The 16,814-nt window shown below is 50.3% G+C and overlaps 1 protein-coding gene across 2 annotated transcripts in view; it reads right to left on the bottom strand.

The window, feature by feature from the left end:
• Positions 1-16,814, bottom strand: part of LOC139384999 (basonuclin zinc finger protein 1) — a 33,989-nt gene that overhangs the window by 5,181 nt on the left and 11,994 nt on the right. The window contains exons 2-4 of one of the 2 annotated variants that reach the window (XM_071129965.1): positions 4,464-4,566; positions 3,938-4,173; positions 469-2,612 (exon numbers count right to left, since the gene is read on the bottom strand). In XM_071129965.1, the coding sequence (XP_070986066.1) occupies positions 469-2,612; positions 3,938-4,173; positions 4,464-4,566 (2,483 nt within the window). The remainder of the gene's footprint in view (positions 1-468; positions 2,613-3,937; positions 4,174-4,463; positions 4,567-16,814) is intronic. The other variant, XM_071129966.1, reaches the window with a different exon arrangement.

The following is a 16,814-nucleotide window of genomic DNA, read 5'->3' on the forward strand; positions in this document are numbered from 1 at the left end:
ATTGTATTTATCATCATTAGTCATTTAGGTCAACATTGGATCATTCAGAGATCCTCACTGAACTTCTGGAGAGAGTTTGCTGCACTGAAAGTAAAGGGGCTGAATAATTTTGCACGCCCAATTTTTCAGTTTTTGATTTGTTAAAAAAGTTTGAAATATCCAATAAATGTCGTTCCACTTCATGATTGTGTCCCACTTGTTGTTGATTCTTCACAAAAAAATACAGTTTTATATCTTTATGTTTGAAGCCTGAAATGTGGCAAAAGGTCGCAAAGTTCAAGGGGGCCGAATACTTTCGCAAGGCACTGTACATACTAACCATAACACTTCAACAGAACCTCTGACATCGTATGCTTAAATATCCTATATTGTGCTAGAGAATGACAAATCCCTTTCATAAATCGCTGACAGACTATACAACTAAATGACAGACTATTAACTGACTGATGTGTGTTTGTTCTCTCTCACCTGTCTCTGCTCCTGCGGGAGGGGAAGGCAGCGTTGCAGCCAGCCACCGTGCACATGTGCATCTCCTTCAGGTGCACGTTGCGGTAGTGCATCTTCACACTGTACTGGTTGTTGAACGTCTTGCTGCAGATCTCACAGTGGTGTGGAAGGTCATCCCTGTCCAGTGGCCCCTCCTGAGAGTCTATACGAGACTGCAGGAGGCTAGAGTTGGTGTAGTCTTCCATACAGCCCTCTGGTTCATCCTTCCCTCTGTCGCCTAGTCTGAACACACTGCCGTTGGTCAGTCGGTGGTCCATGTCGTCGCACGGCTTGTCTTGGTGCCGGGAGGTTGGTTGGTCGCCCTCCTCTCCCTCTGTCTCTGTGTGGTCTCTGCTCAGAGAGAGGCTGTGGTTCTCTCTGTGGTTGAGTTTTCCATCATAGGGGGATGAGGCGCAGGTGATCATACCGGTCTTTGCCTGCCGGGATCCCTCTTCTTTTTCTTCTTCATCCTCCTCTTGTTCCCTGCCTCCACACACATCTCTCTCCGGGCTGTGGGACCTTGGCCGCTTCACCTCCTCCCTCTCCCCTCTCTCCCCAGCTAGAATGACTCCTCTCTCCTCTCTTTCCCTCTCCCTCTCTACACCCATCTGTCTCGTACACAAATCCCCCCCTCCTCCTACCCCTCTCTCACACTCCTCCTTGTCCCTGCCCTGTATAGGGCTCATGTCCTCTGAACCGCTGTCCTCCCCCATCCTTCCCTCCCTCTCTACCGCTTCTTTCTCGATCTTGATGGGCATGCTCGACTTCCGCGACTTCTTCTTGGGCACAGGGTCAATGATGGCACCGCAGGCGTCTGGGGCGGTGATGGAGGTAGGTTTGAGGGGAAGCGAGGAGGAGAGGACGGTGAGGGAGGGGAGGTGTTGGCCGGGGCTGTTGGCCAGCTCGGCAGGGGTCACCAGGCTCCGGTAGAAAGGCAGCACAGGCTGCACGGTCTTCAGGTTGGGGAAGAGGATGCCGTGGCCCAGGTGCCCCATGCTGGGGAAGGAGCTGCTGTGGTGCAGCTTGGTGCTGCTGGTGGTGGAGTCCACATGACTCACCATGTAGCTGGCAACTGACTTCTGGCTGTCGGGGGACGAGGTCAGGGACACCGGGATGGATGAGTGGGGGTACTCAGACCGCGGTTTGTCGCTTGCCTCTGAGTCTTCGTCGGCCGAAAGGCTCCCGCCGCCTCGCAGGTCCTTGTCGCGGTTGTTGCGGTTCATGGGCATGTGCAGGCGCGGGTTGGGGTTGGCACTGTGGCGGTTGCGGCTGCGCAGTGAGCTGAACACCATGTTGCAGCCGTCGATAGTGCACTTGTGCTTGATCTTCAGGTGCACAGCGTTGTAGTGGATTTTCAGTGTGCCCTTGTCGTAGAAAGTCTTGTCGCACGCACTGCAGTACACACGCCCCTTCTTGAGACTTCCTCCCCCGCCTCCCCCGTTCCGGTCCATGGAGTGTTGGAGCTTGCTATCCGGGGACATCTGGGTAAAGTCAGAGTTCATCATGGAGGGTGTGCAGGGTGTGGAGCGGCCATCCGAGTAGTTGTCACTGGTGGGGAAGTCCTCAGCCTCCATCTTGGGTGTGGCCGAGAGGCCGTCCATAGGGTTGTCTCCACCCCTGTCCAGGTCAGAGGTGAATGAGGTGGAGCTAGAGCCCACCAGGCTGCTCTCGGTGGGAGGCGGCCCGGGGAGGGGGAGGGCGTTGGGGTTCTCGTCCCCCCGTCTCTGCCCCTGCTCCATCTGCCCCCCTTGCTGCTGCAGCGCCCCCAGTGGTGACCCCAGGAGAGGCGCTGGCACGGAGCCCAACAATTGAAATGGTAGCATAAACGCCATACTATTAATAAAGTTCTCAAAGTGGTGCGCTTTGGACGAGCTCAGTTTCTCTACCTTGGGGGTCAGGACGTTGTTGGTGGTGGCAGTGCGCGGGGTGCTGCGCTCGATGAAGGTGCGGATGTCTGAGTTGGTGCGGGTGCTGGGGACCAGCACGGCCTGGCCCTCCTTGTCCTGCAGGGCCATCAGCTCCACAATGGACTTGGTCTCACCGAAGCGGAGGAACTGCTGCAGCGTAGCAATCTCCTCCTCGAACGTCATGATGGCCCAGCGGTCCAACACCTTCCCTGCTATGTCCTGGAGAGGGTGTGAGGGAGGGAAGGGGGAGGGGGAGGAAAGGAGGGTGTGGGGGAGGGAGGGGGGGAGAGGGAGGAAAGGAGGGTGTGAGGGAGGGAGGGGGGGAGAGCGGGGAGGGGGAGGAAAGGAGGGTGTGAGGGAGGGAGGGGGGAGAGCGGGGAGGGGGAGGAAAGGAGGGTGTGGGGGAGGGAAGGGGGGAGAGGGAGGAAAGGAGGGTGTGGGGGAGGGAGATGGGGGAGAGGGAGGAAAGGAGAGGGGGTGGGTGGAGAGCGGGGGAGGGGGGAAAAGAGAGTGAGAGAGCGAGAAAGCGATTGATATGCAGAGAAAGAGAGAGAGCATTTCATCATTAGCATTATACATCTGTATTAAGCTCTATTCCTGTATATTCACACACCAAGGACGCTATGAAGTCATCTAAAACACAGACTGACTGTGTCTAAATAGGTGTAGGGTGAACTTGCCCTTAGACACAGATCTTGGGTCAAATGAGCATTTTCCCCACTAATGGCTAAGGTGAGGATTGGGGGAGGGGAAGTTGATCCTAGATCTGTATTTAGGGGAACTTCACCCCAGAGCGTCTTAATAAAGGGTTCAGTTGTAAAGTTAATGCAGAGAGGAGGGAGCCCTCATTACAGCGCTGCCTTTCATCTTGCCTGTCATTTCTCTTCATTTAAATCACGTGGATTTTCCCTCTATCCATCAGCATCAGAGAGGACATGTGCACACACATACATACAAATGAATGAATACACACACACACACACAAATGCACACGCACGCACACAAACACGCACGTCAGGGTGGAGTGAGATCAGAGAGGAAGGAGAGAGGAGAATGAGGTTCCTCCACCCGGCCCAGTAGTAATTACATAGGAGTTGTGGTGTCTGTGAAAGTCAGACCGCGGCCTCTTCATACAGTAACCATGATCAATATTTCATCACACAGCATTCGCTTGGCTCTGCCTGTCGAGGATTCTGACTCTGTGTTCACCATTAGAGGAGCTAACATTAAATGCAGAGAGAAAGCTGAATAGTTGATGACGGACTAATCGAAGTGAGCAGCGGTTGGCTGACACTGACTGTGTGCCGGGTGGTTCAGCCTAGCTCAAGTTTGAGAGGGAAATCGTGGAACTAAATAATATTTACAAATCTCCCCTCCATCAGTCTGGAGACCTCCAGAGAGGAGGATGAGGAGAAGAGGAGAGTTCCTATAGAGAAGCTTTGTTTCTCCCCCTCTCTCCTGTGTACCTCTCTCTCCTCCTCTCTTCTGTCCTCCTTTCTCTCCCCTCTCCTCGTCCTAAAGTAAGAAAGAAGAGCCCCCCCCACCTGTAGGACGTATCCTCGGATGTAGTCCTGTAGGGTCCAGTCCAATGCGTTGAGGATCTGGATGACCTCCTCTTGTTTCAGGACACTGAATAGCCTGTCCAGCAGGATCTTTAGTCTGACTGGGATTGCCTGGGTCCCATAGAGCATCAGGCTGCAGATGTCAAAGACCACGTTAGAGTGGACGATCTCCACCTGGCTGCCCTGGTACATGTGGTGCAGCTTCAGCTTGCTCAGAGCTGCAGGAAGACGGAGGGGTGGAGGACGCACAGGAGTGAGTCGAGAAAACACAGGCGAACCCACACACACACAGACATGAATATAGAAAACAGCCCCCCCCCCACACACACACAAAGACATGAATATAGAAAACAGCCCCCCCCCCCCCCACACACACACAGACATTAATATAGAAAACAGCCCCCCCACACACACAAACATGAATAATGACACACCTACCACCCACCCCCATTCCCGCACCCTGATAGAAATGTACACTAAGTAAAGTAACAATTGAATCTGTGCTTACCGTGCGCTACCCATCCATGCTTGCAGTGCTCACACAGTCTTTTCTTCAGTTTCCCAGGTTTGAAACTATCACAGGTACAGTTCACCAAGGTGCAGCAGATCGCCTGGCAGAGAGACAGAAGTTCAGAAGGTCCAGAAACATTTATAAGCCATATGAGGCAGGATTCGCAAATGGAATGATCGGAATGCCTGGTGTTGGTAAAGTAGGGGTATAGCTTTAAAACACCGAAGTGCATTGTGGGTAACGTAGTAAGTTAACTTTTGTTTTTGACGCAATTGTTGTGTGGAGGAGATGTAGGGGAACTGTGAGCCATGCTCTTTTTGCTCCATTAGCCTGCTATTGTATTTAGTCATTCAGACTACCTCACATAGTGTACAAGTTTAATAAATGTCAACTACTTCAGTGGAATTCCAGACTAACACGTCATTAGCAGCAGATAAGATCCCCAAATGTGGGAATTACCCCAGAGCATCTGTACATTTCTCTGGCCTTGGAGCTAGCAAGTGAAGGCTCCCCTGAGCCGTCCCGACTACGGTCTGGAGGGGAGGAAGTAAAGGTAACACTGGATTCCATTAGAGAGCCACAAAGGACAAAATAAAACAGTGTTAACTCAACTTTGGTTTTCAAGTACCACTAACAACACACATTTCTGTTCAAGCCCCTCACTAGCACACCTGATTCAACAACTCAATTAATCATCAAGTCCTTTAGTTAGTTGAATCAAGTGTGCTGGACTAGAACTGTTCGGGGTTCTTTCTCAACCAGAAGTTGATAGTTGAGAAACACTGACATAAAACACAGCTGAACTCAGGAGAAAGGGAAAGTATAACAATAGATTAACCAGGAGAAGAAACCAATATGCAGTTTGATCACATGGAGAACACTACCTATCATTCACTTCAACAGGGAAATACACATTCAGCCTCAACCAACGGAAACAGCTTCTCTTCCCAACTAGAGCTGAGGGAAACAGATCCACTATGTTTCACAGAGAGGGAGTTATCTTTTGTACATTAATAAATGCACAGCCTTACACCTCTCTCTCTTCTGGATGTATAGCTGCAGAAACAGAGATTGCCTGCAGTCATCTGTTCTCCCATTGTGAATAAATCATCCCTGCCCTGGGATGAGCAGTGCATGTGAGAGAGATCAGGCAAGCTTCTCACACTAACACACAGACACACACAGCAGTGCTGCGGCCCTGTTCTCCCCATGCTAGGATCATCTACAGCAGGCCTGCCCTGTTCTCCCCATGCTAGGATCATTATAGATCCAAGATGGCGTAGAAGTCAGACATCTTTGTCCTGTCGTGTCCCATGTATATATATATTTATAGCTTTTTCTTCACATATCCTTTTTTATATTTTTCTAAGCCTCAACTTCAAAATACTCTTCAGCAACCCGCCTCACCCAATGTGGTGTGGATCTGCTTTTTCTAAAGTATGTTTCTTTACTTCGGAACCGGAATCCCCCAACAGAAGCTAGCCAGCTAACCTGCTACTAGCTAGTAGTCAGCTAACCACTGCTAGCGGTCATCAGCTAGCCAATTTGCACAACGTGATTCAAACCAGAGCATACCGGACCTATTTTCTCTCCATATCCCCGGATTTGTATCACAAGCTCTGAACCTTTTCACCTAGATCATCGCAGCTAGCTAGCTGCAATTCGAGTGGCTACTCCTGGCTGTCCTGAAGCCTGGAGCTAGCCCATGCTAGGCCCATCTCCTGACTAGCTGAAGAGGTCCATCAGCCACTCTACAATACTTATTTTGCCAATTGGCTCGGACCCCTTTTAATGCCGGTACGTACGGAGCTCCTTCATGACTGGACTACCGACGTAATCTGCCCGAGGGGGTTTTCAACTGGCTCCTACGTCGCGACGTCCCCTGAATGCCCATCTGCTAGCCACGGCCCGCTAGCAGTCTACAGCATATCGGACTGTTACCTGAATATGTCCAGCGGCCAATTTCTTGGGCCACTATACCTATTTTGCCAATTGGCTTGGACCCCTTTTACTACACGAAGCCCTGCTTATCCATCACGACTGGACTACCGACGTAATCTGCCTGAGGGTTGTCCCCCCCCTCATTCGCAACGTCCCCTGAATGCCCATCTGCTAGCCTGCTATCCGTGGCCCGCTAGCTGTCTAGAGCATATTGGACTGTTAGCTAAAGAGATCTATCGGCCAATTTCTTGGGCCACTATACCTATTTTGCCAATTGGACTGAACCCCTTTGCTACACAGAACCCGAATACTCCATCACGACTGGTCTATTAGACGTAACTGCACGAGGAGGCTATAACAGACTGCCTCCATCACAATGTCCATCTAAGGCCATTCTGCTAACTTGCTAGCCCCGGCCCGTTAGCTGTCTGAATCACCGTGTCTCCAACCAGCCTAACTACTCACTGGACTCCTATGATCACTCGGCTACACATGCCTCTCCCTAATGTCAATATGCCTTGTCCATTGCTGTTCTGGTTAGTGATCGTCTTATTTCACTGTAGAGCCTCTAGCCCTGCTCAATATGGCTTAACCAACCCTTTAGTTCCACCACCCACACATGCGGTGACATCAGCTGGATTAAATGTTTCTAGAGACAATATCTCTCTCATCATCACACAATTCCTAGGTTTACCTCCAATGTATTTACATCCTACCATACCTTTGTCTGTACAGTTTGCCTTGAATCTATTATATCGCGCCCAGAAAACTGCTCCTTTTACTCTCTGTTCCGAACATACTAGACGACCAGTTCTGATAGCCTTTAGCCGCACCTTTATCCTGCTCCTCCTTTGTTCCTCCGGTGATGTAGAGGTTAATCCAGGCCCTGCAGTGCCTAGCACCACTCCTATTCCACAGGTGATCTCATTTGTTGACTTCTGTAACTGTAAAGCCTTGGTTTCATGCATGTTAACATTAGAAGCCTCCTCCCTAAGTTTGTTTAATTCACTGCTTTAGCACACTCTGCCAACCCGGTTGTCCTAGCCGTGTCTGAATCCTGGCTTTGGATGACCACCAAAACCCCTGAAATTTACATTCCTAACTATAACATTTTCCGACAAGATAGAACTGCCAAAGGGTGCGGAGTTACAATCTACTGCAGAGATAGCCTGCAGAGTTCTGTCTTACTATCCAGGTCTGTACCCAAACAATTAAAGCTTCTACTTTTAAAAATCCACCTTTCTAGAAACAAGTCTCTCACCATTTTGCTATAGACCACCCTCTGCGCCCAGCTGTGCCCTGGACACCATATGTGAATTGATTGGCCCCCATCTATCTTCAGAGCTTGTGCTGCTAGGTGACCTAAACTGGGACATGCTTAACACCCCAGCCATCCTACAATCTAAACCTGATGTCCTCAATCTCACACAAATTATCAATGAACCTACCAGGTACAACCCCAAATCCGTAAACACAGGCACCCTCATAAATAGCATCCTAACCAACTCTCCCTCCAAATACACCTCTGCTGTTTTCAACCAAGATCTCAGCGATCACTGCCTCATTCTCTGCATCCGTAATGGGTCTGTGGTCAAACGACCACCCCTCATCACACTCAAATGCTCCCTAAAACACTTCAGCGAGCAGGCCTTTCTAATCGACCTGGCCCGGGTATCCTGGAAGGATATTGACCTCATCCCGTCAGTAGAGGATGCCTGATTATTCTTTAAAAGTGCTTTCCTCACCATTTTAAATAAGCATGCCCCATTCAAAAAATTTAGAGCCAGGAATAGATATAGCCCTTGCTTCACTCCAGACCTGACTGCCCTTGACCAGCACAAAAACATCCTGTGGCATACTGCATTAGCATCGAATAGCCCCCATGATATGCAACTTTTCAGGGAAGTTAGGAACCATTATACACAGGCAGATAGGAAAGCAGAGGCTAACTATTTCAAACAGAAATGTGCATCCTGTAGCACAAACTCAAAACGTTCTGGGACAATGTAAAGTCCATGGAGAATAAGAGTACCTCCTCCCAGCTGCACGGAGGCTAGGAAACATTGTTCACCACCGATAAATCCACTATAATTAAGAATTTCAATAAGCATTTTTCTACGGCTGGCCATGCTTTCCACCTGGCTACCCCTACCTCGGTAAATTGCCATGCACCCCCCACAGCAACTCGCCCAAGCCTCCCCCATTTCTCCTTCACCCAAATCCAGACAGCTGATGTTCTGAAAGAGCTGCAAAATCTGGACCCCTACAAATCAGCCAGACTAGACAATCTGGACCCTCTCTATCTAAAATGATCTGCAGAAATTGTTGCAACCCCTATTACTAGCCTGTTCAACCTCTCTTTCGTATCGTCTGAGATTCCCAAAGATTGGAAAGATGCCGCGATCATCCCCCTCCAGCCTTGGTTTCTCAGATGATTGCCTCGTCTAGTTCACCAACTACTTCTCTGATCAATTTGACACACTGAATTCTGAGGACCTGTTGTCCAGACCTGCCACAGGGTTCAATTCCCAGGTCGACTCTCTTCTCTGTATACATCAATGTCGCTCTTGCTGCTGGTAATTCTCTGATCCACCTCTACGCAGACGACACCATTCTGTATATCTCTGGCCCTTCTTTGGACACTGTTAACAAACCTCCAAACGAGCTTCAATGCCTTACAACTCTCCTTCCGTGGCCTCCAACTGCTCTTAAATGCAAGTAAAACTAAATGCATGCTCTTCAACCGATCGCTGCCCGCACCTGCCCGCCCGTCCAGCATCACTACTCTGGATGGTTCTGACCTAGAATATGTGGACAACTACAAATACCTAGGTGTCTGGCTAGACTGTAAACTCTCCTTCCTGACTCATATTAAGCATCTCCAATCCAAAATTAAATCTAGAATTGGCTTCCTACAAAGCATCCTTCACTCATGCTGCCAAACATACCCTCGTAAAACTGACCATCCTACCGATCCCCGACTTTGGTGATGTCATCTACAAAATAGCCTCCAAAACTCTACTCAACAAATTGGATGCAGTCTATCACAGTGCCATCCGTTTTGTCAAAAAGCCCCATATACTACCCACCACTGCGACCTGTACGCTCTCGTTGGCTGGCCCTCGCTTCATACTCGTCGCCAAACTACCTCATCCCAATACTGTATTTATTTTGTTCCTTTGCACCCCAGTATCTCCACTTGCACATTCATCTTCCGCACATCTATTAATTCCAGTGTTTAATTGGTTTATTGTAATTACTTCGCCACCATGGACTATTTATTGCCTTACCTCCCTTATCTTATCTCATTTGCACTCACTGTATATAAACTTTTTCTACTGTATTACTGACTGTATGTTTGTTTATTCCATGTGTAACTCTGTGTTGTTTTATGTGTTGAACTGCTTTGCTTTATCTTGGCCAGGCCGCAGTTGTAAATGAGAACTTGTTCTCAACTAGCCTACCTGGTTAAATAAAGGCTCCCCATGCTAGGATCATCTACAGCAGGCCTGCCCTGTTCTCCCCATGCTAGGATCATCTACAGCAGGCCTGCCCTGTTCTCCCCATGCTAGGATCATCTACAGCAGGCCTGCCCTGTTCTCCCCATGCTAGGATCATCTACAGCAGGCCTGCCCTGTTCTCCTCATGCTGGGATCATCTACAGCACCAAAGAGGTGTCCTCCACACCTGGCCCACCAACTCCATGTCAGCCAATCATATCCTGGCCATAAGACCCTTTACACAACACAAAGATGATGCCTCTGTCTCTGGTTGTTGCCCAAATGGCACCGTATTCCCTTTATAGTGCACTACTTTTGACCAGGGCGCATTGGAAATAAGGTGTAATTTGGGATGCAACCTCTGTTTCCAACTAATGGTCCTTATCTCTCAGGACAAGCACTCAGCAGCGAGTGTGTGTGTGAGAGATTCTAGTCACTGATGCTACTAGTGCTGTTGCCCTGTGTGTGTGTGTGTGTGTGTGTGTGTGTGTGTGTGTGTGTGTGTGTGTGTGTGTGTGTGTGTGTGTGTGTGTGTGTGTGTACAGTGTGTGATGCTATCTGATGTTTTGTGTTTCCTGCTTGCTGTACAGTGCTGTGTTAAGTGGTTGGGTTGATAGAGAGCAGTAGAGTGACTGGGCTGAAACAGAGCTCTCCAGACCACCACTACACAACACTGAGTCAATCACAGTTCTCCAGACCACCACTACACAACACTGAGTCAATCACAGTTCTCCAGACCACCATTACACAACACTGAGTCAATCACAGTTCTCCAGACCACCACTACACAACACTGAGTCAATCACAGCTCTCCAGACCACCACCACACAACACTGAGTCAATCACAGCTCTCCAGACCACCACTACACAACACTGAGTCAATCACAGTTCTCCAGACCACCACTACACAACACTGAGTCAATCACAGCTCTCCAGACCACCACTACACAACACTGAGTCAATCACAGTTCTCCAGACCACCACCTCACAACACTGAGTCAATCACAGCTCTCCAGACCACCACCTCACAACACTGAGTCAATCACAGCTCTCCAGACCACCACTACACAACACTGAGTCAATCACAGCTCTCCAGACCACCACCATACAACACTGAGTCAATCACAGCTCTCCAGACCACCATTACACAACACTGAGTCAATCACAGCTCTCCAGACCACCATTACACAACACTGAGTCAATCACAGCTCTCCAGACCACCACCTCACAACACTGAGTCAATCACAGCTCTCCAGACCACCACCTCACAACACTGAGTCAATCACAGTTCTCCAGACCACCATTACACAACACTGAGTCAATCACAGCTCTCCAGACCACCATTACACAACACTGAGTCAATCACAGCTCTCCAGACCACCACTACACAACACTGAGTCAATCACAGTTCTCCAGACCACCACTACACAACACTGATACACAACACTGAGTCAATCACAGCTCTCCAGACCACCACCACACAACACTGAGTCAATCACAGCTCTCCAGACCACCACTACACAACACTGAGTCAATCACAGTTCTCCAGACCACCACTACACAACACTGAGTCAATCACAGCTCTCCAGACCACCACTACACAACAATGAGTCAATCACAGCTCTCCAGACCACCACTACACAACACTGAGTCAATCACAGCTCTCCAGACCACCACCACACAACACTGAGTCAATCACAGCTCTCCAGACCACCACTACACAACACTGAGTCAATCACAGCTCTCCAGACCACCACTACACAACACTGAGTCAATCACAGTTCTCCAGACCACCACCACACAACACTGAGTCAATCACAGCTCTCCAGACCACCACTACACAACACTGAGTCAATCACAGCTCTCCAGACCACCACTACACAACACTGAGTCAATCACAGCTCTCCAGACCACCACTACACAACACTGAGTCAATCACAGCTCTCCAGACCACCACCACACAACACTGAGTCAATCACAGCTCTCCAGACCACCACTACACAACACTGAGTCAATCACAGTTCTCCAGACCACCACTACACAACACTGAGTCAATCACAGCTCTCCAGACCACCACTACACAACACTGAGTCAATCACAGTTCTCCAGACCACCACTACACAACACTGAGTCAATCACAGCTCTCCAGACCACCACTACACAACACTGAGTCAATCACAGTTCTCCAGACCACCACCACACAACACTGAGTCAATCACAGCTCTCCAGACCACCACTACACAACACTGAGTCAATCACAGCTCTCCAGACCACCACCACACAACACTGAGTCAATCACAGCTCTCCAGACCACCACCTCACAACACTGAGTCAATCACAGCTCTCCAGACCACCACTACACAACACTGAGTCAATCACAGCTCTCCAGACCACCACCATACAACACTGAGTCAATCACAGCTCTCCAGACCACCATTACACAACACTGAGTCAATCACAGCTCTCCAGACCACCATTACACAACACTGAGTCAATCACAGCTCTCCAGACCACCACCTCACAACACTGAGTCAATCACAGCTCTCCAGACCACCACCTCACAACACTGAGTCAATCACAGTTCTCCAGACCACCATTACACAACACTGAGTCAATCACAGCTCTCCAGACCACCATTACACAACACTGAGTCAATCACAGCTCTCCAGACCACCACTACACAACACTGAGTCAATCACAGTTCTCCAGACCACCACTACACAACACTGATACACAACACTGAGTCAATCACAGCTCTCCAGACCACCACCACACAACACTGAGTCAATCACAGCTCTCCAGACCACCACTACACAACACTGAGTCAATCACAGTTCTCCAGACCACCACTACACAACACTGAGTCAATCACAGCTCTCCAGACCACCACTACACAACACTGAGTCAATCACAGCTCTCCAGACCACCACTACACAACACTGAGTCAATCACAGCTCTCCAGACCACCACCACACAACACTGAGTCAATCACAGCTCTCCAGACCACCACTACACAACACTGAGTCAATCACAGCTCTCCAGACCACCACTACACAACACTGAGTCAATCACAGTTCTCCAGACCACCACCACACAACACTGAGTCAATCACAGCTCTCCAGACCACCACTACACAACACTGAGTCAATCACAGCTCTCCAGACCACCACTACACAACACTGAGTCAATCACAGCTCTCCAGACCACCACTACACAACACTGAGTCAATCACAGCTCTCCAGACCACCACCACACAACACTGAGTCAATCACAGCTCTCCAGACCACCACTACACAACACTGAGTCAATCACAGTTCTCCAGACCACCACTACACAACACTGAGTCAATCACAGCTCTCCAGACCACCACTACACAACACTGAGTCAATCACAGTTCTCCAGACCACCACTACACAACACTGAGTCAATCACAGCTCTCCAGACCACCACTACACAACACTGAGTCAATCACAGCTCTCCAGACCACCACCACACAACACTGAGTCAATCACAGCTCTCCAGACCACCACTACACAACACTGAGTCAATCACAGCTCTCCAGACCACCACTACACAACACTGAGTCAATCACAGTTCTCCAGACCACCACCACACAACACTGAGTCAATCACAGCTCTCCAGACCACCACTACACAACACTGAGTCAATCACAGCTCTCCAGACCACCACTACACAACACTGAGTCAATCACAGTTCTCCAGACCACCACCACACAACACTGAGTCAATCACAGCTCTCCAGACCACCACTACACAACACTGAGTCAATCACAGTTCTCCAGACCACCACCACACAACACTGAGTCAATCACAGCTCTCCAGACCACCACTACACAACACTGAGTCAATCACAGCTCTCCAGACCACCACCACACAACACTGAGTCAATCACAGCTCTCCAGACCACCACTACACAACACTGAGTCAATCAGAGGCCCAAAACAATATTTCACACACTTTCATTCTCTGAACGAAACATATTGTATTCCAGGGTTCTAGGTTTTATATTCCAAAGTGTGTGTGTGTACGTGCTTGTGTTGATGCTCATTAGATTGCGTTGAGAAGTTGGTGTGAAAGTGATTAATAAGATTCCGTTTCACCTGACAGTAAGAATCAACATTTTATGTGTCATAAAAATAAGTGTATAAATCACAGCAACAAACAGGGTTTCCGTAACATCAACAAGAACAGTATGCATGTCATTTACCACTAGCCGATTACTAACTAGCATCCCTTGAGAAGAGTCATCAGAATTGTGATCAAAGCGACCTGTGTTAGCGCTACACGCCACCCCCCCGTGCTGCGCTAGCACCGCTCTCTCTCTCCCCTACCATCTATAATGTATCAACAGCATGTGTTAGCATACATGAGTAGCATGCTTAATGGTTAGCAATTACTGCTGCTGTAGCACTAACCCCCTCAACAGGGGAGGAGGAGGAGACTGTCTCCCTCTCTCTTAATTAATCACACAGTCAACTCCTCCCACTCGTTCGTTAGCAGGGCTGGGTTCAATTCCAAAATATGTCCCCTTGTTCTCTTCCCTTCAGTCTGACAGGACAGGATATGTTAGAGTAAAATGGAGGAAACCGGTTAAAACGTGCTTGAACTACTCAGTCATCTCAGTTATTTTAGATGTACAACGGGGAGTGAACATAGACAGATGGGAGACCACAACTTTCTGGAATGAAATGCAGCCGATTAACGCTCCGATGCATCCTTCCTGTTCTCTGTCCTCTCTTTCCATTTCTTTCCTTCTCTGTCTCTGTCTTTTATCCTCTCGTCTCCTCCGTCTCCCTCTCCTCCGTCTCCCTCTCCTCCGTCTCTCTCTCTCCTCCGTCTCTCCCTCTCCTCCGTCTCTCCCTCTCCTCCGTCTCTCCCTCTCCTCCGTCTCCCTCTCCTCCGTCTCTCCCTCTCCTCCGTCTCTCTCCCTCTCCTCCTCCTCGTCTCCCTCTCCTCTCCGTCTCCCTCTCCTCCTCCTCGTCTCCCTCTCCTCCCAGTCTCCCTCCCCGTCTCCCTCTCCTCCCCATCTCTTCCGTCTCCCTCTCCTCCCAGTCTCCTCCCAGTCTCCCTCTCCTCCCAGTCTCCCTCTCCTCACAGTCTCCCTCTCCTCACAGTCTCCCTCTCCTCACACAGTCTCCCTCTCCTCCCAGTCTCCTCAGTCTCCCTCTCCTCCCAGTCTCCTCCGTCTCCCTCTCCTCCCAGTCTCCTCCGTCTCCCTCTCCTCACAGTCTCCCTCTCCTCCCAGTCTCCTCAGTCTCCCTCTCCTCCCAGTCTCCTCCGTCTCCCTCTCCTCAGTCTCCCTCTCCTCAGTCTCCCTCTCCTCAGTCTCCCTCTCCTCAGTCTCCCTCTCCTCCGTCTCTCTCCCTCTCCTCCGTCTCCCCGTCTCCTCCCAGTCTCCCTCTCCTCGTGGTCTCCTCCTCCCTGTCTCCCTCTCCTCCTCCTCGTCTCCCTCTCCTCCTCCCTGTCTCCCTCTCCTCCTCCCCGTCTCCCTCTCCGTCTCCCTCTCCTCCTCCCCGTCTCGTCTCCCTCTCCTCCTCCCAGTCTCCCTCTCCTCCCCGTCTCCGTCTCCCTCCCCTCTCCTCCTCCTGGTCTCCCTCTCCTCCCCGTCTCCCTCTCCTCCCCCTCTCCTCCCCCTCTCCTCCTCCTCTCCTCCTCCCCGTCTCCCTCTCCTCCCCGTCTCCCTCTCCTCCCCGTCTCCCTCTCCTCCCCGTCTCCCTCTCCTCCCCGTCTCCCTCTCCTCCCAGTCTCCCTCTCCTCCCAGTCTCCCTCTCCTCCCAGTCTCCTCAGTCTCCCTCTCCTCCCAGTCTCCTCAGTCTCCCTCTCCTCCCAGTCTCCTCAGTCTCCCTCTCCTCCCAGTCTCCTCCGTCTCCCTCTCCTCCGTCTCCCTCTCCTCCGTCTCCCTCTCCTCCGTCTCCCTCTCCTCCGTCTCCTCATCTTCAGCTGATCTTCTCCTGTGGGACTGAGGTGACGTGGAAGAACCTCTTGGTCACCTCCGACCACCATAATCCCATCATTACAGGGCCCAACCAACACGGCCCAATTACACTAATCCCATCACACACAGGCACACACACACTCTTATGTGCACACGCAAACGAACGAAGGCACGCCTGCACACACACACACACAAAGACACAAAGACACACACACACACACACACACACAACACACACACACACACACACAAAGACACACACACACACACACACACACCCCCCTTTGATGTTTCCTCTAGTGTACAACTCAATCTGTTCCTCTGGACAATCAAAGTGCGCACACACACAGAAGCACACGCAGCAGGCATTGCTCCGCGTATTCCTCCCTGTCGTTCATTTGTCTTAATTAGCTATTCATTTCTTCATTAGACCCTGAGATTAAGAAAAATAACTGTCACTTTCACAGACCACCACTGGGCTGGCTAAGTCTGCTGCTGTGACCATGACCGAACGGACAGACGGACCAGCGCTGGGCTGGCTACGTCTGCTGCCGTGACCATGACCGAACGGCCAGACAGATCAGCGCTGGGCTGGCTAAGTCTGCTGCCGTGACCATGACCGAACGGCCAGACAGACCAGCGCTGGGCTGGCTAAGTCTGCTGCCGTGACCATGACCGAACGGCCAGACAGACCAGCGCTGGGCTGGCTAAGTCTGCTGCCGTGACCATGACCGAACGGCCAGACAGACCAGCGCTGGCTAAGTCTGCTGCTGTGACCATGACCGAACGGAATAACAGACGGACAGACGGACTCTGGTAGAGTTAATGAGTTGTTAGATCAAGGGTGATATAGTCACAGTCAAAGTGTCATGATTTATTGGTTATTCAGTTTGATTTCTGAATACTTGGTCATTGTCATGATCACAGAGGCTTTTATTTAGTTATGCATTTA

The sequence above is a fragment of the Oncorhynchus clarkii genome, chromosome 26 (genome assembly GCF_045791955.1).
Source record: "Oncorhynchus clarkii lewisi isolate Uvic-CL-2024 chromosome 26, UVic_Ocla_1.0, whole genome shotgun sequence".
NCBI lineage: Eukaryota > Metazoa > Chordata > Actinopteri > Salmoniformes > Salmonidae > Oncorhynchus > Oncorhynchus clarkii.